General features: G+C 38.6%; 1 protein-coding gene across 10 annotated transcripts in view; it reads left to right on the top strand.

The window, feature by feature from the left end:
• BCLAF3 (BCLAF1 and THRAP3 family member 3) overlaps positions 1 to 25,083 on the top strand; it is a 121,115-nt gene that overhangs the window by 23,682 nt on the left and 72,350 nt on the right. For 8 of the 10 annotated variants that reach the window (XR_012669723.1, XM_048862610.2, XM_048862531.2 and 5 more), the window contains 6 exons: positions 461 to 639; positions 1,803 to 1,917; positions 2,192 to 2,255; positions 5,029 to 5,147; positions 8,279 to 8,393; positions 22,187 to 22,282. Coding sequence is in view for 9 of the 10 variants with exons in the window: in XM_048862610.2 (XP_048718567.1) it covers positions 461 to 639; positions 1,803 to 1,917; positions 2,192 to 2,255; positions 5,029 to 5,147; positions 8,279 to 8,393; positions 22,187 to 22,282 (688 nt within the window). In the remaining variant the exon portion in view is untranslated. The remainder of the gene's footprint in view (positions 1 to 460; positions 640 to 1,802; positions 1,918 to 2,191; positions 2,256 to 5,028; positions 5,148 to 8,278; positions 8,394 to 22,186; positions 22,283 to 25,083) is intronic. The other 2 variants (XM_075131805.1, XM_048862633.1) reach the window with 1 other exon arrangement.

Raw genomic sequence — 25,083 nt, 5'->3', positions numbered from 1 at the left:
GGGAGGGAATAGCCTAGACTACTGTTGGAAACCAATATAGTCCCTCTTTTTGAATATGGAGATACATCCTGCTGAGTTCCAAAATCACTCCATACCTTCTGCTGGAACATACGTCTATAGTAATGGCTGTTTCTGAATACATGTTTTTCCTTTATTTTTATTTGATAATCTAGGTGCATTACATAATTTTAAATCTACAAATATATATACTCATTAAAAATCCAGTCTTAGCTCACGCATAGTCTCTGAGCTATCCTCTCCTTCATCCCTCATTCAATCTTCTCCTTCATGATCTGTGTTCCTTGCATAGTGTTTGATTTAAAATGTGAAAAGGGCTTTAATTTTTTTCCATCTTTCCCTAAGATGAAATTGTCTCTTGATCTAGCCTTTATTTTAATATTTTGTTAATATTTCAGTATCTCTGAAAGTTACTAAATAAATTTATACAAATTTATTCTAGGACTGCTTCTAGCCATACTATGGAGCGGCAGATGTCTCATGATCTGGTTGCTGTTGGCAGGAAAAAGGAACATTTTCATCCAGTGTTTGAACACATGGAGTCTGTAACACAAAATGTCGAGAACAACCCATCAAAAGAATTTACTCAGGAAATCATAACAATTATCCATCAAGTTAAAGGTGATTATAATATTTTAGGCTTGAACATATAAACTAGGGATGTGGTTAATTAAAATGTTTTGGTATTTACCATAATTCTCTCTATTTGTATTCAAATAGAACAAGACAAGTAAAGCCTCATGCAGATTTCTGAGCAGTCTGTGGGGTGGCTGTGGCCTTGGGCATGTTTGACAAGGAATGCTGATGTGAAGGTTTTGGTAGTCTAGTCTCTAGAGTAGAGGAAATCTGGTGTCCGCTAAGTGTTCAGGAAGGGTTTTTCTAGAGGAGCGATCGAATTAAGCTGTTTCTCAAGGAAGAGATGGGGTTCTGTCCTTAGTGAATGTGGGTAAGGGATATGCAGGGGGCTTGGCAGCATGGAGAAGGTGGTAGGATATCGGGGCTCTTGATTGTTAAAGGTGGGGTTAGAAATTGACTTCTGGGACAAAAGTAGTCTCTTAACCGGTGGCCTCACTTGATTACATAGTTTTTATATTAAGTAAAAACGGACTCGATTTGCATTTCATTTACAGCCAAAACAAATACAAAGCTAGGGCCTCAATTCTATGCGGTAATCCATATGTACAAACTATTGCACCAGTGTAGAGTTCTGTTGACCTCAGTGGGACACCCATATGCATCCCATCTTGCAGTACCAGGGCTTATGTTGCCATGGAGAGATACTGGTGCCTCTCATATAGCTTTTCTTGGGAGGAAAGGAATGAGATAAGATATACTTTATTTTATTCAACATTACCTATAAGCAATTTACATTTGCTTCTTCTTTCATTTTTCAGTTTAACCTTACTAATTTTGTTGTAGTGCTACTTCTATGCCATGCTGATTGTGACAACCCATAGGTACCAGTATTTAAAATATTATATTAACAGAGATAGTAAACTCTTACTTCTTTTTATGTTGAGATTAATTTCATTGAAAAATGAAATGATTAATTTCATTGTTGCTAATATGCTAAATATTAAAGTACTAGGATGGCTGCTATAATATGTGTGCAGTTTGTTAAAGTACTAATCTTTCAGCAGTTAGAGTTAGGGTTGGATTTCAAGTGGAATTTATTTTGATGTCAGCGTTCAGTGTTTTTGTACAGTTAATATTTTAATAGTATGGTTCTGCAATTGCAATACAAATGATAAAGTAATATTTTTGCATTTAATATATCTTCACAGCAAATTATTTTACATCTTCTGACCTAACTTTAAATGAACGCTTCTCAAAAATTCAAGATAAACCAGTTGTAAATTTAAATGAAGTTAAAATATATTCAGATCCAGAAATTCACAGGTAAAGCATAAACTTTGTGCTATTACTTATATTGATTAATCTATTTAATTGTTTCCAGTATATTATACATGCAGCTTAATGTGGAATATGAAATAAATGGAATATTTCTTTCAACATCTTTTAGTGGACTGTAAATTGCATAGCATGCAACTGTGTAGTATAATTGTCTTAAGAATGGCCATAATAACAATGGCTTTTAGTTTAAAGTGATCGTTCTCTTCCATGTTTAAATGTCGCATACTCATTCTTGTATCATTTTGGCTTATTACTTCAGGAGAATTGATATATCTTTGGCAGAACTTCAGAATAAACTAGCTATGCCATGTGAATCTGGACAGGTATGTTAATTTTTTGTTTTTTATGAGGGGAGAATAAGTTACAGTGACAATCTGTCAGCACTTCTGTTATCCTTTTTTCATACTCTTGTAACTCGTCCATAACATTCCCATTAGTATACAAATACTGAACCACCAAAAATTTTAAGCTAATATTATGTTTTTTTTACCTTTTTTTGCACATAAATTTAGAAACTGAATCTTGACGGTCCAGGTGTTGTGTATTTCCCTGCCCACTCAATAAGCAGGCAAATGTGTTCTCTGCCAACTGAAGTTTTTGAGTACTCATGCTATGCTTTGTGAACTCAAAACCATTTGAAAGCAGTTTAAATAAGATTGAGTTGATGTCAGTTAATCCATGGATCCAGTGTTCCCTCTGGGGTTATAAAAGGCTCTAACCTTCTTCCCCTCTCACTAAACTAAATAGTTGTCCTGAGTACTTCTCTTTTTGTAGGCGCAAGCAGCCTCAGCACTATTTACCCCAAACCAACTGTATTGTCAATGTACTTTAATGATTATAGTTGTATTTACATATTGTTTAAAAAACGTTAGATCTAGTTAATGTGGATCCAGAAAAGCACGCAGGCTTCAATCACTGCACTGTATTTCACACTAGGTACTTAAAGTGTTTGGGAAAAGGGCACCTACTTGAGGATACTTGGCTGGTGTTCTCTGATATGAGAACAAGATGCAAATAAGAAAAATGGGAATAGACCTTTCCATCTGAGGCTTTGGATCATCCGATCAGAAGTACTTATAGACAAATAATTGGTTATAGCAGCCTGTTCAGAGTCCCATTGTCCTCTGTTCTCTCTTAAGAAACAACATGCTGAGAGATCAGTTTTGATGTAGCTGTTTCAAAGAAACATTCAAGAGGTAAGCCCTTGTTGCCAAGCTCAGTGTTGTATGGAGAAGCATTCCCTCAAAGGTCTAATTCCCCAGTTCACCAGCCTGTTAATTTCTGTATGTTGAGCTAGATTCTTAGTCGGCTTATGGCTACTCTTTTTGAATGTTGGGGAACTGTTCTCTGCCTTTTCTTTCCAGAAAAGTTCTCTTCCTGGCGGCTGAGTAAAATCCAGACTTTAATGATGGACCCCTCTTGTTTAGTATTTTCCAAAGAGAAAGCAGAACATATATCTATATCTTCCACTCAAAGCTTCAAACCATGCTGAGGAAGGCTAGCTGAATAAATTAGATCTGAAAACAGACCTTTGAAAACTAAGCCAATTTGGAAGTAATCTTATTTTAGGACTTTGGTAAGAAGACCAAAGGAGAAGAGATCTCTATCTAGAGATTATCCAGATGGTTAAAGTAATGTATCTGGGTGTCACAGTTACTGGGCGAACTTTGAGCCCCTTTAGTCCTTCTCAAGTACCCCCTAGGTGGCAGACCTGGCTTCTTGCACCTTAGTCTGTGTGGAACCATGTACTTCAACTACTCTGGAACTGGGTCTATGGCTGTCAGCTCACCTGTTTCCTACCTGTGTTAATGTGGCAGGACCAACTTGGTTTGGCACCTGTCACCACTTTCACTCGGGTCCTGTGACCACTGAGGTAGTTAATGTGACTCCAAAACAGCTTTTTTCAAAACACAGCCCCCCCGTTTTTTATTCATTCACTAATGGTACAGAGCAAAGGATAAACATAATAAAAATCTACATGCATATTTCTCTTTAACCCCTGATTGTAGTCTTTCACATGTTTCAGCCAGCCCATTTATCTCCATCTCTGGGTTATGAGAAGCCGACTGCCACTACTTCAGTTTCTTCTTTTCTCACTCTTTGTGTCTCCTTGCTAGCCTGTCAGCTCTCACTGATTCCGGGGGCGGATCCTCTTAGCTCATCTGTACCCCCTTCCTTTTCTAGGCCCCGGGGTCTTGTAATGGTTGAGTGTTCCCTTTGATATCTCTCTTCTCAGCCTTGATAAATCATATCACCAGAGTTGGGGCTGAGGAGTCTTGGAGTGCTTTCTAACAGAGGAGCCACCTTCCCAATTTATCTCACAAATGTACCTTTCTTTGTAAGGATCCCACTTGGAATTCCACTCATAGCTTAAAGAAAAGGAGTACTTGTGGCACCTTAGAGACTAACAAATTTATTTGAGCATAAGCTTTCGTGAGCTACAGCTCACCGAATGCATCCGATGAAGTGAGCTGTAGCTCACGAAAGCTTATGCTCAAATAAATTGGTTAGTTTCTAAGGTGCCACAAGTACTCCTTTTCTTTTTGCGAATACAGACTAACATGGCTGCTACTCTGAAACCACTCATAGCTTAGTTTATTCAGCACTTTTTTTTCTCAACTCCATAGCTAAATAGGATGCTCATTTCAGGAGGGAAGGCTTGAGGTCTTTTAATTAAGTATTCTGCCCTCTTGCCGCTTGCTAATCTACTACAGTGCAAATTTAGCGGTAACTACATGAAGGAGAATGGCAGCCTAAGTACCAGTAACGGAGTTCTGTGAATATTTTGCCTCTTCAGCTGTACACTGACCCTTCTTCCTTGTTACTTTGAGATATTGTAATTAGTAAAACAAAGCAGAGAGGATCCGCAGATAGTTGCAGAGCTGAGTTCTTTCTAACCAAAGTCTGAACTTTGTATCCATGGGTCAATGTGCATGCCTGGCTCCTTCCTGCCCTCAGATGGTTACACTTCTTTTAAATGGTTTTGCAAGCACAAGACAAGCCACAGCACCTACTGTGTGGATCAAGTAACCTGCCTTTAAATTAATTTTATATATCCAATATAATTTCAATAAAATTTCCCTTCCTATTACTTAGACTGTTGTGAGAGTTCTAGAAGATCCAAATGATCTACGTCATGATATAGAGAGGAGGAGAAAAGAGAGGCTGCAGAATGAAGATGAGAGATTGTTTCACATAGACAGTGTAATTCAAAGGTAATCTACCTTTAGCGAATACATCTGTATGCCTGAGTCTGTAGGGTCATCAGAAATTTTTGCATCTGTTTTTAAGGTTGGTCCTTGAATTTTGAGTCTCAAAATCAAATTCAATTGAAATCTACTATAAACACACCTAGACTTATTCTGAAGTACAAAGAACAGCCTTGAAAGAGAGAACAGTTAACTTTTAATAAAGATGAACTGCAATGTGAAAATAAAAATTAAATTTTAAGTGTCTAATGTTCCCACTGGCCAGGCTGTGGAAAGGAGGAAGGAATTCAGTTCAAATAGATTTTTTTAACCATTTAAAAATTCCTCTTTGTTGTAAAATTCTCTTGGAATTCTCTGGTTCACTGACAGTATTCTGGAATTAATTGTTCTGTGCGACCACTGCTATTTGTGATGTCCCCATCTGGAATACCTTCAGTGAAGCCGGAAGTTCCAAGAATATTTTAGAGAGATCTTTTTCAAAAGATTTTAGTTAATTACTGCACTGAGTGCCTCCCACTGCTTGATTAGTGGGGACATTCAGCACAGAAATGTCTGCTTAACTCAATTTTACTACTTCACTTGTTAACCTTAAAAGATTAATCTTAATATATAGAGATTACTTCTTTGTACAGAAAAGAATAATTGTGGAGGAAACTACCAAATTGTAATAAAAAAGGCTTGATTTGATGATACCTCATAACATGCAAGTGCATATTTATTTTAAATACAAAGTCTGTTACATAGTAAGTTGCAATACCTGCTGATTAGAAAATTAATTTGTGGCTTGGACTGGGTGCAGACTTCAGAAGGGGAGAAGAAACTAATTTCCTTTCTTTTGTCAGTTTGTAACATCCTCATCATGTTTCTCTTTTTTTTTTTTTTAATTGAGGAGAACTTTCATGGAAGATCATACAGAATATATTATGTAACTGACTAGCTTGACTCACTGCTATTCAAGTCTCATCCAGTATATCTCAATGGGTGTGCTTAGAATTCATTTTATAACTATATATTTTCAAACAATAGAGATTTACCTTTAAATGCTTTTAGGCCATACTATAAATTCTTATTTAAAAGTAGGTGCTAAGCAACTTGAATAGCCAAATGGAAATGGTCGGTTGTATAGCCCCAAAGCTAAATCTTGACTTGTAGTGGCTGCTTCTTTTTATGGTAAATCTTTTCTTAGGTAGATGTTGACACTACTGTATTTGTGGTATACTAAATGAGAGAGGGAGGGGGGAAGGGAGAGGTATGGCCTGTTCAAGGAGGAGACCGAAGGGTATAATATCAGTAAGCATTCTTTTGGGTACTGCATAATGTCTGTTTTAATTTAGAACTTTAAAAATTACAAATTTTGTATGGTTTTATTTAGAGGACTTTTTAGTGGTGCTTACACTAATGAGCTATTTTCTTTCTATCAGGAGAGAATATAAAAGGCATTTTTAAAGCAGCATTCCAGGCTTTATGCGTTTGAAACTGCTAACCATAAACCCCAGTCTTATGTTTCAGGCAGTTATTTTTCAGCTTTATATTTAAACTGTATATAAGACACCAATGTACAATTGTGAAATCTGCAAAAGTTGTAGGAAAAAAATATAATTTTGTGCAGAATGTGGAGAAGAAATGTTGTTTTTCTTCTTGCGCTTTGCACCTTTGCTGCTTTTGGTGGCATATAGCGCCAAGGATTCTTCATCATTCATGCAGTGTTTCTTCATATCCTGCACTTTCATAGGTAAATAGTTTTTTAGCCTAGAAGGGATAATTTGATTGTCTAATCTGACATGCATAACTTTGGTTACAACCAGATTTTTAAAATTCCACCTTCAAAATTTGTTGTTGTCTCCTCTTAATCCAGGGTGCTAAGAGTATGTTGTATTCAGCAGTGGTTCTCAACCAGGGGCACGGGACCCACTGGAGGGCCACAAGCAGGTTTCAGGGGGTCAGCCAAAATAAACCAGAGAGCAGGGCCGGTGTTAGACTCACTGTGGTCTGGGGCTGAAGCCCGAGCCCCACTGCCCGGGGCTGAAGCTGAAGCTCGAGCAACTTAGCTTTGCGGGCCCCCTGTGGCGTGGGGCCCCAGGCACTTGCTCTGCTTGTTACCCCCTAATGTCAGCCATGGCTTTTAATCTACTGGCTATGCAGAAAATGAGGACTTGTGGAACAGGTGGACCATGGAGTTTATATAGCTTGTTGGGGGTGGGGTAGGGGCTCAGAAAGAAAAATGTTGAGAAACCCTGGTATTCAGTATTTGAGTACATGACTTTCAATGGGACTCGCATTCCTAAATCACTTACCTACACTACAGCTTATGTCAGCAGAATTTATGTCACGCATGGGTGTGAATAAACCACCCCTGCGAGAGACATAAGTTACACCGACATAAGCGCTGGTGTGGACAGCACTGTGTTGGCGGAGAGTTTCTTCCACCGCCACAGCTTCTGCAGCTCATGAAGGTGGTTTTATTATGCCGATGGGAGAGCTCTCTCCTGTCGGCATAAAGCATCTTCAACAGATGTGCTGCAGCAGTGCAGCTGCATCAGTGCTGCTGCAGTGCTGTAGTGTGTGGACATGCCCTTATATGCTTTTGAAAATCCTGTTAGTACATAAATAGACGCTGGATGTCACACTGTACTAAATGTGGTATGAGGAATAGAGCTTGTGATCTTTAGCTCCAAAAGTGCAGTCTTCTTCCATTTGAACTAATAGAACTCTCCATTTTATAAGAACGCTAAGACATAGAGCTATGTTGGACAGCCACACTAAGCTGAGACAAGTTCAAGCTGTAAAATAATTAAAAGAAGATCTAACATATTCCAGCCAGCAGAGGGCAGGGATGGCCAAGCACATGCGTCACTGAATCATTTGTACAAAGATTTTCAGTTGCAGAATGAGGATTTAAAGAAGGCACAGAGAATCACTAGCTTGTCTGTTTATTATCTGTGTACCAGTATGCAATGATGATTTCATTTAACTTTGGTTTCGACAGTGAAAATGGACCACTAGTAATTTGTCAATTAATGTGCCAGTTTAACATATTTTTGTAATACTTGTACGTAATTTAAACTTTTCAAATAGCTTAATTTTGAAATATTGCTGGCTTAGTTTTCATTCCTTTTTTATTTTCTGTATCCAATCAGGAATGAGCACAACGGTAGCTTTTCAAAATTACAGATCTCTCAAATTGGTGGATTCCAAAAACCTATAAGATTCCTGAAACCACCTTTCAGGAAATTTATTAGGAAACCTCCCATGGTAAGTTGAAGTGAAATAGATTCCTTTTTTTGTCTTTCTTTTTTATTTCCTTTATATCTTCATATTTAAAATTTTGCTGTGTTGGCTGGGCTGACGTGACTTTTAAGTCTCTTGATCCCTTGTCTTGTAACAAATCATCTTTTGAAACTTAACGTCATAAGATTTATTTGTGTTAAATTACATCTAAATAGTACTAAAGTTTACTGGTCATGGGTAAACTCTGCTGCATCTGAACTTTTTCAAGTGTTACAACTTTTACATAGTATACAAAAAGGTATTGGCTTGCATGAATCATGACATTCTGATTTAAAATCTTGATTCTTTTGCTTCTTATGTGCCTATGTACCACTCCTAAACTTATACTGTTTTTTTTATTTCTCTGGCATGGACATGGTTATTGGGAATCAGAACTCTGTGTGATTTAGAGTTGGAACTATTTACAGTGGAGTCAGAACATTTTCAGGATAGTCAGGAAATGGGGAGATCAGTTTTTAACACAGGATAATCAGCGCAGGTCAGTGTAATTCTGGGTGCTGAATGACTTTGCAATTTCAATAGATCATGGGGAACTATTAAATTAAAACTTGAATACAGGCTGCAATCAATCCAAGAAATTTGGTGATGCACTACATTTTCCCTTACTTCATAAAATACTCCCACCTAAAGCACAGATCAAAGGGTTTATTACTGAATGACTCATCTGAAGTACAATATAATAGTTTTGGATGAAGAACACAGGGACCGATCGCGAGCCCACACACCCCCGTGGCTGACCAAAGGACAAAGTGCACATCTTGCTTAAATTAAGTACTCTCCTCTGCAAAGAGATTATCTTTTAGTTACCAGAAAGATTTTAGGACATGCATAAGAAAAAAAAATTCCGGAAATAGAAATAATTGGAAATACTTAACATTCATGTAGTTAAAAAGCTCATGTTACTCTAGATTTTTAATTCACCAAATTTAGATGGGGCCTTTACTGACACCTCCATAATGAGTCTTTTTTAAATAAAATTTGTATATTAAACTGGGCAAATGATTACAGTGGGACCAATGCTGACCTGCAATAATTAGAAATAAATGCATGTTCCCTCTGGACAATTGCTCTACAAATAAATTTAGTCTGTTTTCAAGTGTTTACTAAGGACTGGTCTGCACTGGGAACTTACATCAGTATAGCTATGTATGTCAGTCAGCATGGATTCACCAAGGGAAGGTCATGCCTGACTAATCTAATCACCTTCTATGATGAGATTACTGGTTCTGTGGATGAAGGGAAAGCAGTGGATGGATTGTTTCTTGACTTTAGCAAAGGTTTTGACACTGTCTCCCACAGTATTCTTGTCAGCAAGTTAAAGAAGTATGGACTGGATGAATGCACTATAAGGTGGGTAGAAAGTTGGCTAGATTGTCGGGCTCAACGGGTAGTGATCAATGGCTCCATGTCTAGATGGCAGCCGGTATCAAGTGGAGTGCCCCAAGGGTTGGTCCTGGGGCCGGTTTTGTTCAATATCTTCATAAATGATCTGGAGGATGGTGTGGATTGCACTCTCAGCAAATTTGCGGATGATACTAAACTGGGAGGAGTGGTAGATACGCTGGAGGGGAGGGATAGGATACAGAAGGACCTAGACAAATTGGAGGATTGGGCGAAAAGAAATCTGATGAGGTTCAACAAGGACAAGTGCAGAGTCCTGCACTTAGGACGGAAGAACCCAATGCACAGCTACAGACTAGGGACCGAATGGCTAGGCAGCAGTTCTGCGGAAAAGGACCTAGGGGTGACAGTGGACGAGAAGCTGGATATGAGTCAACAGTGTGCCCTTGTTGCTAAGAAGGCCAATGGCATTTTGGGATGTATAAGTAGGGGCATTGCCAGCAGATCGAGGGACGTGATCGTTCCCCTCTATTCGACATTGGTGAGGCCTCATCTGGAGTACTGTGTCTAGTTTTGGGCCCCACACTACAAGAAGGATGTGGAAAAATTGGAGAGTCCAGCGAAGGGCAACAAAAATGATTAGGGGTCTGGAACACGTGACTTATGAGGAGAGGCTGAGGGAACTGGGATTGTTTAGTCTGCAGAAGAGAAGAATGAGGGGGGATTTGATAGCTGCTTTCAACTACCTGAGAGGTGGTTCCAAAGAGGATGGTTCTAGATTGTTCTCAGTGGTAGAAGATGACAGGACAAGGAGTAATGGTCTCAAGTTGCAGTGGGGGAGGTTTAGATTGGATATTAGGAAAAACTTTTTCACTAGGAGGGTGGTGAAACACTGCAATGCGTTCCCTAGGGAGGTGGTGGAATCTCCTTCCTTAGAAGTTTTTAAGGTCAGGCTTGACAAAGCCCTGGCTGGGATGATTTAATTGGGGATTGGTCCTGCTTTGAGCAGGGGTTGGATTAGATGAACCTCCTGAGGTCCCTTCCAACCCTGATATTCTATGATTCTATGTCTCTCAGGGGTGTGAAAAATCCACTCCCCTGAGTTACCCCCGGTGTAGATCGCATTAGGTATACGGAATAATTCTTCTGTCGACCTAGCTACCTCCTTTGAGGGAGGTGGATTAACTAAACCAGTGGGAGAACTTCTCCCGTCAGCGTTAGTAATGTCTACGTTGAAGCACCACAGTGATGCAGCTGTAGCTGTGCCACTATAACTATTTGGGTATTGAAATACCCTCAGATAAATAAGTGACTGTAAGTTAACAGAGTTGGATAAGCAAAGGCATGCTGTAAACTAGAACTAAAGCTTCAACTTCCTGAGTTTTCAAGGGACTGTTTTGGTGCATGCAGAATAAATAAAAGAAACTAGATAGGAGACATCAAATTTGTGGTCTTCCTTATTCAATGTCTTGACACATCTGGTTAATATTTTAATGTCAAACTTCCATGGGTTCATCAAACTTTTCCTTAGTCTACCAGAAGTTTGTTTTTATTACCCACAATTAGTTTCACCAACCACTGAAATGCAGTTGCTTTGGGGATGTAATATGGCAACTCTCTAACAGCTCTGACAATGCTACAGAACAGTTTAGGACAGGACATGAATAATACTTCATTCAGAACTAAAATTGAAATTATGCATTTGAAACCGTGAGAGCCCGGCTTAGCAGTTAACAGACTCAATGCAAATCAAAAGGGTGTTGGTTCAGAGTGGGAACTGAGTTAATGCATTGTGTCTACCGAGGGTGCAGTGAAAACTTTAGCCTGATATTTAACAGGAAACTGCAAACGAGAGTTCTTGGATAGCAGAAAAAGCCTTTGCCTTGACACTTACAAGTTCCGGCAATGATGAGTTGCTGAGTAAGAAGCAACGTCAGCTATGAAAGAACAATGCAGGGCATCCCGAAGAGGGGAGAGCCAGCCATGTGCTAGCCAGTTTGAAGACAAGTGGCGGCCAGTATGTCCCTCAGCCTGCGCTGCTTCCAGCAGCTCCCATTGGCCTGGAGCAGCGAACCGCAGCTACTGGGAGCTGCGATTGGCCGAACCTGTGGACGCGGCAGGTAAACAAACCAGCCCGGCCCTCCAGGCAGTTTCCCTGCACAAACGGAACAAGTTTGGGAACCACTGATCTAGAAGATGTCAGCAAAAAGAATGAGTTAGTGCTAGCCAAATCTTTTAAGAGATTAAAAGGGCTTTTAGGGACAGCACTAGAACATTTTTTACCAGTCTTTATTAGTCAGAACTCCCAGTTGTGACAGATTGGCAGATGAGCATCCCTTTTTGCCCTTGTCTTGCCCTGGCACACTTGTGCTTCCTTTCCCATCCATCTTCTCTCTTCTGTATTGTTTTTTTTGTCTTTTAAAAAATGTTTCTCTTCATTTTGCTCCCTCTTACTATTTCCCCACTCACTGTATGCTGCTAAGATAGCCATTCATGGGGTGTATTGTAGTGGCTGGGTGGCAGATATTCTTGTAGCTGAGCTGAGTGCCATGGGAGAAGAACTTTGCCTGATAGGCTGTAGCTTAAGCCTGATCTCTGTACAAGTGAGCATCTATCACAGAATTATAGGCTGTTGCAGGAGCAGGGAGATAAGATCGTTTTCAAGGAGCCACCTGTAGCTTTAGCTTAAGAGTAATTTTGCAGGGTGCGTTAAGGTAGATCCAGAGCCACACAGCTTTCTCAACATCTATTGCTTTTGGCCTTGATCCCCCTAGAGTAGTCTGGCATCTCTTGGGTTGGAAAGTACTGCAGTAGAGAAGAGTGAAGGCAGCTATTTAAAGAACTGAATGAAAATAAAGATCCCAAAATGGCTCTAATATTAAACTCCTTTTCAAAAAGATCTGCCTTCAGGAAAACCTGAGAAGTTTACACAAATAGAAAGTGAGACAATGTTATACAAGTTATTGACAAAAAGCAAGTAAGGAAATAAAGTACATTAAATATGAATACACAGATCATCCAGTCTGCATAATATACATTCTGTGCTCTTAAGGGAATTTGTAAAACTCATGAATGACACATATTTCTGAAATGTCATGAACACGGGGTATGTGCCAGATCATTAGAAAAAGCAGAGGTAGTATTGGTCTTCAAAATGGAGAGTGATCCTAGCAATTAATTTACTATCAATTCTATCTCTAATAAAATATAGAAGAAATGTTAAGAGAAATCACTAAGTATCAAGAGAAGAACAAAATCATGGGAAGTAAGCAGCGTAGAAATCTATCCACTAAAAATAATTTTTGACCGATATTCTTCATTGCTAATTTATCAAGTCACTCAAAAAGTAGGGAAAGGGAATTTGGAAGATTAGTATTTGGATCTTAGTAAAGCATAAGTATCCCACAGAATCCTGCAACCAAAACAAATTCATGTGGCCTTGGATATGAATATTGTCGCATGGATTCAAAACTGGAGGCAGGACCATTTTAAAAAAAAAAGACTTAAATAGCAGTGTGTCAGATTTGAAGAAGATAGTTTGTGGAATCCCACAGATGTTAATGTTGGGTCCACTCTAACCAAATATCTTCATAAATGATCTAGAACTGGGCGAATGTTAATGACACTCATAAAAAGTTGTGCTTGGTGGATGGGCAGTTGCAAATAGCCACAAGGGAAGAAGAGATAATAGGTAATAATTTGATAATGAAGTGACCTAGAGAGAGTAAAAAGATTCAGCTTGGAAAAATGCATGTAGATACACAGACAGGAAATACAGATATGGGAGGGAGAAACCTGAAATGTTGAGAGTTAGGGGTTTGTGAAAAGTAAATTAAACATATTCTATTGCACTATGGGAGCAAAATAGGCCAGTATCTTTGAGCTATATAACTAGAGATCATGTTGTGGAATAATAAGTAATTAACAAAGGTCAGAGTGGAGGGGTATTTGTGCAGGAGGCAGTGACTGTATTTTACTCCAGCTCTGCCCACAGTAATAAAATGGTTTATAGCCTGAATTTAATCTAGAAATGTAAAAGGTGCTAAAATTTTTTTAAAACAAATTAATCCTAAAATTGTGTGAAGTGTCCCATGTAATAAGAAACTAAACCTTTTAAATAAATAAATCCCAAACTGCAACAGATAAATTACATCCACATTAATCTTTTTATTTGGCTCAATTTTGGTGCGGATTAAGGAATTCATCCTGGGTTCTGCGGAAGAACTGTAACAGTTTAGCGTAATATCAGCAAAATCATAAAATTTAGGGGAACAAGTGGAATGAATGTCTGGCTAACCTTTCTGTTTGGGGTGTTCAGCATGCAATCATAAGATATATTCTTTTTAAATGACAAAACGCAACCTTAACCACTCCCCTTTTAAGTGTAATTGCTTTCGTTGACACATAACTATACAGCAAGAAGATTGTATTAGAGGGGCAGGTTTCCAAGGGCAAGCATGACTGTAGGCAAGGCTCTATAAATAACATTTTTAAAAGAATATTTAAATCAGGACAGAGATAAGTCCTTGAAGTTACTTAAAATGATATTTTAAATTAGATTGGACATCCAGTTTTTATGATGTAGTGTGGATATTTCTGCTTAACTTTTGTGTATTCAGTATTTAAAATACTTTATGGTTAAATCGTGCTTGTCTGGCTCTTAGATTAAATGGTTGGTTCAGGTGCATCGTATGCAGGCATTAAAGAAGCAACTGATATTTGAAAGATTTAAATCTGAGTGGCAGGTCATACCAGATATTCAGATCCTGCTTGACATGAAACCTGAGATTATGTTGTGCTTTATATATAAAAATAATAAAATGATTGTCCTTGATACAACTGAAATACTGCTAGAAAGTTGATGTAAGCTCAATTTTGTTGTCATAGTTTAACTATTGCTGTTAAATGGAAAATGTCTGGTAGTTTGGGTCCAAAGTTTAACATAGTTGCCATACTAGATCAGATATGTGGACCATTTAGTCCGGTATCGTGTCTCCTGACAGTAGCCCCACACTGTAGTTTCAGAGGAAGGTGCAAGAAACCTTCAGATGCAAGGTAGCCTTTCCTCCGTGAAGGTTTCATGCTAATACCCAATAGTTACAGGTTGGTTTAAGCCATGAAACATAATGTTTTATCCCCCTACCAATAATATTTTTGTTAGCATTAACTGTTATAACTCTAGATATTCTAGTTATCCATGTAAATACAAAGATTCAAAGAGAGCCTGGACAAGTCTTGGCTTCAATGAGTTCCGTGCTCTAATTACGTATTTTATTTAAATAAATAAAAGCTGACACCTTTTGATTTCATTAAATGCCCCTGTATTCTTGTATTATGAGACAGGAAGAACAGAAACTCCTTATGTACCTTCTCTATGCCACTCATTATTTTATATATTATTATCATGTTGCCTTTTATTGATCTCCTTTCTATGTAAACAGTCCCATTCTCTTCAATCTCTCTTCAGAAGAGTTTTTTCCATGCCCTCAATCATTTTTGTCCTTCTGAACCCCTTCTAATTCTGTAATAATATCCTTTGAACACAATATTGCAGATGCTGTACCATTATAATATTTTCCATAATATTCCCTATCCCATTCCTTATGCATCATTATTTGCTCAATATGCAGCTGCCAGAGGTCTTTACAGTGATGTCCAGGTCCCTTTCCTGAGTTAGCACTGTTAATTTAGAAACCTATCGGGTGTAGTAGTAGCTTAAATTTGCCCCTTCAGTGTGCATTTCTTCGAATTTATCATGACTGAACTTCATCTGCTCGTTCACTTGTCTTGGGTTAACTCTCTGAATTCTTGTCTAGAATTGATCAATATAAATAATTTTGCCACCTGCAAATTTTGTCACTTCACTACTCACTTTTCTTTCTAGATTATAATAAATATATTAAACAACACCAGATTTAATAAGTACCTTCAGGCACTCCACTCTTTACCTTTTGCCATGATGTAAACTGACCACTTATTCTTACTGTGTTTCCTGCCTCTTAGCCAGTTTTTGTTCTTTGACAATACTTTGCCTTTCATTCCATAACTATCTAGTTTCTGTAGCCTCTTGTGAGAGATCTTGTAAAGGCCTTTTGAAAGACTTCATTTTCAACTGATTCTCTTAGCCACCTCTTTATTTCTGTTTAAAACAAACTAAATTAATAAAACACTTTCATGATTATCTTTAACTTCAAATAAACTTGTCACTGAATTTAAAACATTTTTCTGCAATATTTGCAACCTAAAAAGTAACTAGTGCATGAGACCCAGACATAGAAACTGTCAGTTTTTGTTTTTATTATTCAAGTTGAGTGAAGAGTAAAAATCTAGCCTAAATGAAGAGAATAAATTCAGATTTTTATTTTTTCTGTTCTTAATAATGTAAGATATCGCTGAACACAAGCAAGACTCTTTTAAATTATTAAATACTAATTCTTTAAAAATGATCTTCAGCTATCTCTTTCAACTAATTTTGTTCTATTTCCGTTCATTATAATTAAGCAGCAGTAAGAAACAACTGATTGCATAATCTGTTGTTAATAATTTGACATCTAGACACATGGATGAAATCCCAGACACAGTGCTGTTAACTGCAAATGTATCATTATTGAACTGTAACACATTCTGGAATGTATAGATCAGTGGCTTTCAACCTTTCCAGACTACTGTACCCCTTTCAGGAGTCTGATTTGTCTTGGGTACCCCAAGTTTCACCCTCACTTAAAAACTACTTGCTTACAAAACCAGAAATAAACATACAAAAGTGTCAAGGTAATAGTTGGGGGATTCGATCATTAGAAACATAGATAGCTGGGTTTGCGATGACCAGGAGAACTGCATGGTGACTTGTCTCCCTGGTGCGAAGGTCGTGGATGTCTCTCGACATCTAGATTAGATTTGTGTATAGTGCTGGGGAGGAGCCGGTGGTTGTGGTACATGTATGTACCGATGACATAGGGAAGGATAGGAGAGAGGTCCTGGAGGCCACATTTAGGCTGCTAGGTAAGAGATTGAAGTCCAGGACCTCCATGGTGGCATTCTCTGAAATGCTTCCAGTTCCATGCACAGGGCCAGTTAGGCAGAACTGCAGGGTCTCAATGCATTCATGAGACAATGGTGTAGTGAGAAGGGGTTTAGATTTATTAGGAACAGGGGAAACTTTTGGGAAAGGGGGAGCCTATGCAGGAAGGATGAGCTCCACCTAAACCAAAATGGAGCCAGATTGCTTGCACTTTTTTTTTTTAAAACTGCTCTATGGCCTTTTTAATTTTAAGGGCTGGGGGAAAGCTAACAGGTGCGGAGGAGCACATGGTTCTGAAAGAGACATCCCTTAGGGGAGGATTTGTTAATGGAGATTCTCTATGTCGTAGTAAGGAGGAGAGAATGGAAGATGATAAAATATGGGTAGTATCTGGTGAGAAACAGACAAATGAAAGAGTCTCATTCAATTACATCATGTAATGGGAGACAAAGTGCTAAAAAGTGACAAGTTTTTGAAGTGTTTATATACAAATGCTAGAGGTCTAAGTAATAAGATGGATGAACTAGTGTCTTATATCAATATCCTCATGTAATACAATAGGCATCACAGAAATGTGGTGGAATGAGGATAATCAATGGGACACAGTAATACCAGGGTACAAAATATATCGGAAAGACAGAACAGGTCATGCTGGTGGGGGAGTGGCACTATATGTGAAAGAGAGCATAGAATCAAGTGAAGTAAAAATCTTAAATGAACCAAACTGTACCATAGAATCTCTGGCTAGTAATTCCCTGCTCCAATAATAAGAATATGGCAGTAGGAATATATTACCGACCACCTGATTAGGATGGTGAATAGTGACTATGAATGCTCAGGGAGATGAGAGAGGCTATAAAAACAAAAACACTCAATAATAATTGGGGATTTCAACTATCCCCATATTGACTGGGTACATGTCACTTCAGGACGGGATGCAGAGAAAAAGTTTCTTGACACTTTAAATGATTGCTTCTTAGAGCAGCTAGTCCTGGAACCCACAAGAGGAGAGGCAATTCTTGATTTAGTCCCACTTGGAGCACAGGATCTGTCACTACTATGGTCACTATTACCAAGCAGTCCAGCTGTATTCACCTCTTGGACCAGATCCTCTGCTCTACTTAGGACTAAATCAAGGGAAACCCCACAGCAACCCAACACTCTAGCATTTAATTTCAGAAAGGGGGACTACACAAAAAATGAGGAAGTTAGTTAAACAGAAATTAAAAGGTAGAGCGCCAAAAGTGAAATCCCTGCAAGCTTCATGGAAACTTTTTAAAGACACCATAATAGAGGCGTTTATATAACATTATATAACATTTATATAACATAAAAAATATATAATGTTTGTATACCCCAAATTAAAAACATAGTAATAGAACCAAAAAAATCCTACCGTGGCTAAACAACAAAGTAAAAGAAGCAGGAAGAGATGAAAAAGGCATCCTTTAAAAAGTGGAAGTTAAATCCTAGTGAGGAAAATAGAAAGGAGCATAACTCTAGCGAATGACGTGTAAAAATATTTGGATTTTCAGAAAGCCTTTGACAAGGTCTGTCATCAAAGGCTCTTAAGCAAAGTAAGCTGTCATGGAATAAGAGGGAAGGTCCTCTCATGGATTGGTAACTGGTTAAAAGAAACAAAGCGTAGGAATAAATGGTCAGTTTTCAGAATGGAGAGAGGTAAATAATGGTGTCCTGGGACCAGACCTATTCAACATATTCATAAATGATCTGGAAAAAGGGGTAAACAGTGAAGTGGCAAAATTTGCAGATGTTACAAAACTACTCAAGATAGTGAAGTCTCAAGCAGACTGCAAAGAGCTACAAAGGGATCTCTCAAAACTGGGTGACTGGGCAACAAAATGGCAGAAGAAATACAGTGTTGATAAATGCAAAGTAATGCTCATTGGAAAACCTAATCCCAACTATACTTCAAGAAAGAGATCTTGGAGTCATTATGGATAGTTCTCTGAAAACATCCACTCAATGTGCAGCGGCAGTCAAAAAAGCAAACAATGTTGGGAATCATTAGGAAATAAGACAGAAAATATCATATTGCCTCTGTATAAATCCATGGTACACCCACATCTTGAATACCGCACGCAGATGTGGTTGCCCCATCTCAAAAAAGATATATTGGAATTGGAAAAGGTTCAGAAAAGGGCAACAAAAATTATTAGGGGTATGGAACGGCTGCCATATGAGGAGAGATTAATAAGACTGGGACTTTTCAGTTTGGAAAAGATTCGATGGAGGTGGGTGAGTGGGTGGGATATGATAGAGGTCTATAAAATCATGACTGGTGTGGAGAAAGTAAATAGGGAAGTGTTATTTACTCCTTCTCCTTGCACAAGAATGAGGGGGTCACCAAACGAAATTAATAGGCAGCAGATTTAAAACAAACAAAAGGAGGTATTTTTCACCACAGTGCACAGTCAACTTGTGTAAATCCTTACCTGAGGATGTTGTGAAGACCAAGAATTTAACAGGGTTCAAAAAAGAACTAGATAAGTTCATGAAGGATAGATCCATCAGTGGCTATTAGCCAGGCTGGGCAGGGATGGTTTTCCTAAGCTCTGTTTGCCAGAAGCTGGAAGTGGGTGACAAGGGAGGATCACTTGATGATTACCTGTTCTGTTCATTCACTCTGGGGCACTTCGCATTAGCCACTGTCGGAAGACAGGATACTGCGCTAGATGGACCTTAGGTCTGACCCAGTATGGCCATTCTTATATCACAGCACAGTATTACTGAAAAATTGCTTGCTTTTTCATTTTTACCATATAATTATAAAATCAATTGGCATATAAATATTGTATTTATAGTTCAGTGTGCAGTATAAAAAAGTCATTGTCTTTATGAAATTTTAGTTTGTACTGACTTTGTTTGTGCTTTTTATCTAACCAGTTGTAAAACTAGGCAAATATATACCTATGTTGATGTATTCCTAGGAAGACCTCTGCATGCTCCCAGGTGTACCTGTACCCCTGGTTGAGATCCACTGGTATAGATACTTTTCTTTCATGAGTTTTCTTTAGAACACTATAACTGTTTCAAAGATCAAAAAATTGTTTGTTTGAAGAAAATAGGAGTCCCAACAAATTCAAAACTTTTAGAAATATTAATGATTTATCATTAAAAGAAGCGTTAAAAATTATGGTGAATTTTCAGTTGTTAAAAGAAGAACTTAGCATCATTTAAGCTCTGCCTACATAAAACAATTTCTATAACACTTTTTTATATTTGTATTTATATTTTACATGCATCTGGAAGATAGATTTATGTATGAAAATAACTTAATACATGTCATATATGTTTAAAAAATGCATGAGCTCCCGGCAGCTGTGCTGGAAACTATGGGAAAAGGGTCACAATGCACAGGTAAAGCAGCGGTGGGAGGGAGTGCTGCGTGTGGTGGCACTGCACTGTTTTACATAACCAAGGCTGCTTAATTGCATACACACTCAACAGTTGTAGTGACAAACACTTCCAACACCACTTGGTTGTGTCACTTGCTTCTGAAATAGTGCATGTCTCTAGGGTAGATGAGCGTCTTTTATATTGATACATGCCACAATCAAGAAAGGGTGAAGAGTAGTCCTCCTTACGGACAAATCTAATGCAGTTCTTAAGGTGATGTTCAGTGCATGGGTATTACAGTAATGAGCGTGCTAGAAATGCATATGGCTGCTCTAAAGTTATAAAGTCTGACTGGTAATGACTCTGAAAAAAAAAATATTAGTCCCATTTGCCAGCCAGGAATCACCAAAGATCTGGTTGCATCACTCCTGTTCCTCCCTCCCCCCGTGCCCCCCATTTCCCCCTCAAAGAGGGTTAGTATAGGAGGCTGCTATGCTGGCTCTGTGCCATCTGATGGCTCTCTGCCCCATACCAGGGTAATCTTCAGTTGGAAAGATCTGGCTGCTGTACAGTCCAAAGGGGCCATATTCTGGAGTGGTGCCCTATGTCTTTTCAGCTGTGGGAACTGAAATAAGTCTAAAAGGAAAGGAGCACTTGTGGCACCTTAGAGACTAACAGATTTATTTGAGCATAAGCTTTCATGAGCTACAGCTCACTTCATCGGATGCATTAAGTGGAAAATACAGTGGGGAGATTTATATACATAGAGAACATGAAACAATGCATGTTACCATACACACTGTAACCAGAGTGATCACTTAAGGTGAGCTATTACCAGCAGGAGTGGGGGGGGAGGAGGGGAGGAACCTTTTGTAGTGATAATGAAGGTGGGCCATTTCCAGGAGTTGACAAGAACGTCTGAGGAACAGTTCGGGGGGCGGGGGGGGGTGGTCGGGCGGAATAAACATGGGGAAATAGTTTGTGTAATGACCCATCCACTCCCAGTCTCTATTCAAGCCTAAGTTAATTGTATCCAGTTTGCAAATTAATTCCAATTCAGCAGTCTCTCGTTGGAGTCTGGTTTTGAAGTTTTTTTTGTTGAAGTATTGCCACTTTTAAGTCTGTAATCAAGTGACCAGAGAGATTGAAGTGTTCTCCGACTGGTTTTTGAATGTTATAATTCTTGACGTCTGATTTGTGTCCATTTATTCTTTTACGTAGAGACTGTTCAGTTTGACCAATGTACATGGCAGAGGGGCATTGCTGGCACATGATGGCATATATCACATTGGTAGATGTGCAGATGAACAAGCCTCTGATAGTGTGGTTGATGTGATTAGGCCCTGTGATGGTGTCCCCTGAATAGATATGTGGACACAGTTGGCAACAGGCTTTGTTGCAAGGATAGGTTCCTGGGTTAGTGGTTCTGTTGTGTGGTGTGTGGTTGCTGGTGAGTATTTGCTTCAGGTTGGGGGGCTGTCTGTAAGCAAGGACTGGCCTGTCTCCCAAGATCTGTGAGAGTGATGGGTCATCCTTCAGGATAGGTTGTAGATCCTTGATGATGTGTTGGAGAGGTTTTAGTTGGGGGCTGAAGGTGATGGCTAGTGGCATTCTGTTATTTTCTTTGTTGGGCCTGTCCTGTAGTAGGTGACTTCTGGGTAATCTTCTGGCTCTGTCAATCCATTGCCAACTGTGTCCACATATCTATTCAGGGGACATATCCGATGAAGTGAGCTGTAGCTCACGAAAGCTTATGCTCAAATAAATTTGTTAGTCTCTAAGGTGCCACAAGTACTCCTTTTCTGTTTGCAAATACAGACTAACACGGCTACTACTCTGTAATCTGAAATAAGTCTCTGCAACTTATACTCCAGTTCAATAGGCAACGCACTGCTGCAATTTCACTGACTTAATCCATCACAGTTATAATCTTAGGCCAAAAAAGTACAGTACAAATTAGCTTCATCTAAAAATTGTCTGTTTCTTTTAAACGATTGTTTTTAACATTGATAAACTATCTGTGCCATTTTTCTAGAATTCTTATTATGCTGCAAAAACAAATGACATTTTTACTCACAGACCATTTGGAGGACACCTGGAAAATCCAAGACCCTTCAGAAGACCCTTTAAGGTATTGATTGACTCTTGCCAAGTGTATGTGTTGCATAAGGTTTCATTTCAGGCTGTGGTGTTGTGATTTAGGCATGTTGCCCTAAACAGACATGTTAGTGGTGAGATTTTCAAAAATGGTCAGCATTGGCTGAACTTTGTTCCCATTGAAGTAATGGGGGGTTACCTTTACTTCAGTAGGAGGGGAGTTATGTCAGAACTGGATGTCTGAAAATTCCACTCCTTTCCCTCCCCAAGTCCCCAAACCCTCCTGTAACAGCTGGAGTGCTATCATATTTTGGAAGACTAAGCCCTGGTCTACACTGGGGGGGAGGGGATCGATCTATTATGCAACTTCAGCTACGTGAATAATGTAGCTGAAGTTGACGTACTTAGATCAACATACCGTGGTGTCTTCACCGCGGTGAGTTGACTGCTGCTGCTCCCCCGTCGACTCCACCCACACCTCTCGTGTCAGTGGAGTACAGGAGTCGACAGGAGAACACTCGGGCTGATTTATCATGTCTAGACTAGATGCGATAAATTGACCCCCGCTGGATTGATCGCTGCCCGCTGATCTGGCGGGTTGTGTAGACATACCCTAAGTTACTAGAATTTGGGGTCTCCCAGGTTGGTAAGAGAGTTGACTTTTTTTTCCAGGGTGTAATTTTAAATAACATTATTAAGGGAGAGGGCAAACAGAATGGCAAAACAGTAAGGTTGAAAGGAGAGTTGGGCAAGAAAGGAGAGAGTGGCAAGATCATGGGGCTAGTGTTGGACAATAGAAGAGGAAAAATAACCTTAAAAAGCAAATGTTAGAATCAAAATTGCAGAAAAAATGGGAGTTACTAAAACATCTGACCAATAAATAGACTTGGAAAGATATTAGGGTTTTTATCAGTAAATGTTGGTAAACATTGATTTTACCATATGCAAACAAACCAACACAAATATTTCTATCCATAAGAATAGACATTCACAGATGGGCAAAGTAAGAGAAATGTTGTTTCAGAATTTGATTTAAGGATATTTACTTTGTATTTTTTGACATGTGATGTTGACAATTTGTGTTTCAACAGTTAAAGCTTTAACTTTTTGAATCACCATCTACTGTCATTAAATAACTATTGCCTGACCTTCTCCATAACTTCCCACAACTGTGAAAATTTAAATAATTTAAAAAAAAAAGCGTAAATAAACATTGCTATCTGTCAAAATTTATTAAAAAACAAACAGAAATCAAAATCTGTCAAATCTGCCTAAGAGGAAACACCTTACATGAATATATTCACTCCTAATTTCATTATTTTGTTTGGATACTGTTCCACTGAAATTTTTTTGAAATTAAGCCTGGTGGAATGTTGTAGCTGTCATAACGCTACATGAGAAATTCAAAGTATTTTCCAAGTTTAAGAAAAAAATCGCCCTTTTTAGTTGCACTTCTACTGCATTCTGTTTGCATTTTTCATGTAAAATTGCCTTAAATCGATATAATGAATCCCAAACAGTAATCTTCTTATGTTTTATATTTTCTCATTCTATCTGATAAGTATTCCTTTTAGGTTTTGTTTACAGGAACCCCAAGATGTAAGAGAGTCAGCAAAATCACCCGATTCTGGGATATTGCAGAGGCTTCCCAATGTGTCCTGACAGTAAAAGGCACCCTGGGGTCAAAGTCAATTAAATGTAAAACAAAGATTACTTGTATCTCTTCCTTCCTGTTGTGAGTGGCATGCTGTGCATGGGCCCAATTAGGTCCATTCATAATAGGAAAACGCTGATCAAATCTGGGTCAACCTCTTCTAGTTTAAAGTGGCCTTGGTATAAGGCAATTAGGTCACTGACTCATGGTCCAGAATATCCCTTTTCTCCATGAGCCACGTGAATGATGGAGGAGTGATCGCAGTTAATCCACCTTTTCCACAAAACACACTTCAGATAAGCCACTGAAAAAGCTTGATATTTACAAGGTCACTGCAAGGATTTAAAAAAAAACTTGTGTAAAGTAGGTAGGCATTATCATCATTTTACACATAGGGAAATTGAGGCAGAATTATTATGACCAAGTATATACAGGTAGTTGGCACCAAAGCCTAAATTCAAATTTCAGACTTTCTTATTCTTAACTATACTTAAAACAATGGAACCATTAGATAGAAATGACTTTCAGGCTCTCCCATCCTGGCTAGTGGTGTCTTTCTCCGTAGCCTATTACTAAATGCACTTAGCCAACAAGTCCCACTAGATTAAAAGAAAAACTTTCCTCAAGATAAAGTTCATAGTGTTATAAAATTAGCCTTTTTTAGTTATTACTGTAGTTAACAGGTTAAAAAAGTAGTCTTACACTAAAATTACATTACAGAGAATATTATTTTGGGATCCTTTGGTGTACACATTACCATAATGGCACCTGTGTCAGCACCTCCTGTCTATTTACCAGCACAGGGGAAGTAGATGGTTCTGTTACATCAGGGTTGATTCCCTGCCTGCCATATGAAACCCTTTGGTCTGTTGGCACTTGATGTAACTTAAAGCATCCTGAAGTCAGTCTTAATTCATGTCAACTTGGAATTCTGCTTAGGATTGGGGGAACATAAAGATGAGCTTTAAGCCACTGTTGCATTCATGCATGCAACTTGTGCTGTGCACCCCTGTGCTGCAGTCAATAATATCTTCCCTTGTGCTTCAGTATCACTTTGGATAAACAGCATATGCAGCAGCACTATGTTTTGCATGTATGAAAAGCAATGGATTATGGTTGGTATGGGAAAAGGATATTGATTTTTTGACCTAAAATTTTATCAACTTATTTTTTGCATTGAA

The sequence above is a fragment of the Caretta caretta genome, chromosome 1 (genome assembly GCF_965140235.1).
Source record: "Caretta caretta isolate rCarCar2 chromosome 1, rCarCar1.hap1, whole genome shotgun sequence".
Classification (NCBI taxonomy): Eukaryota; Metazoa; Chordata; order Testudines; family Cheloniidae; genus Caretta; species Caretta caretta.
This window is presented reverse-complemented; position numbering and strand designations above follow the sequence as displayed.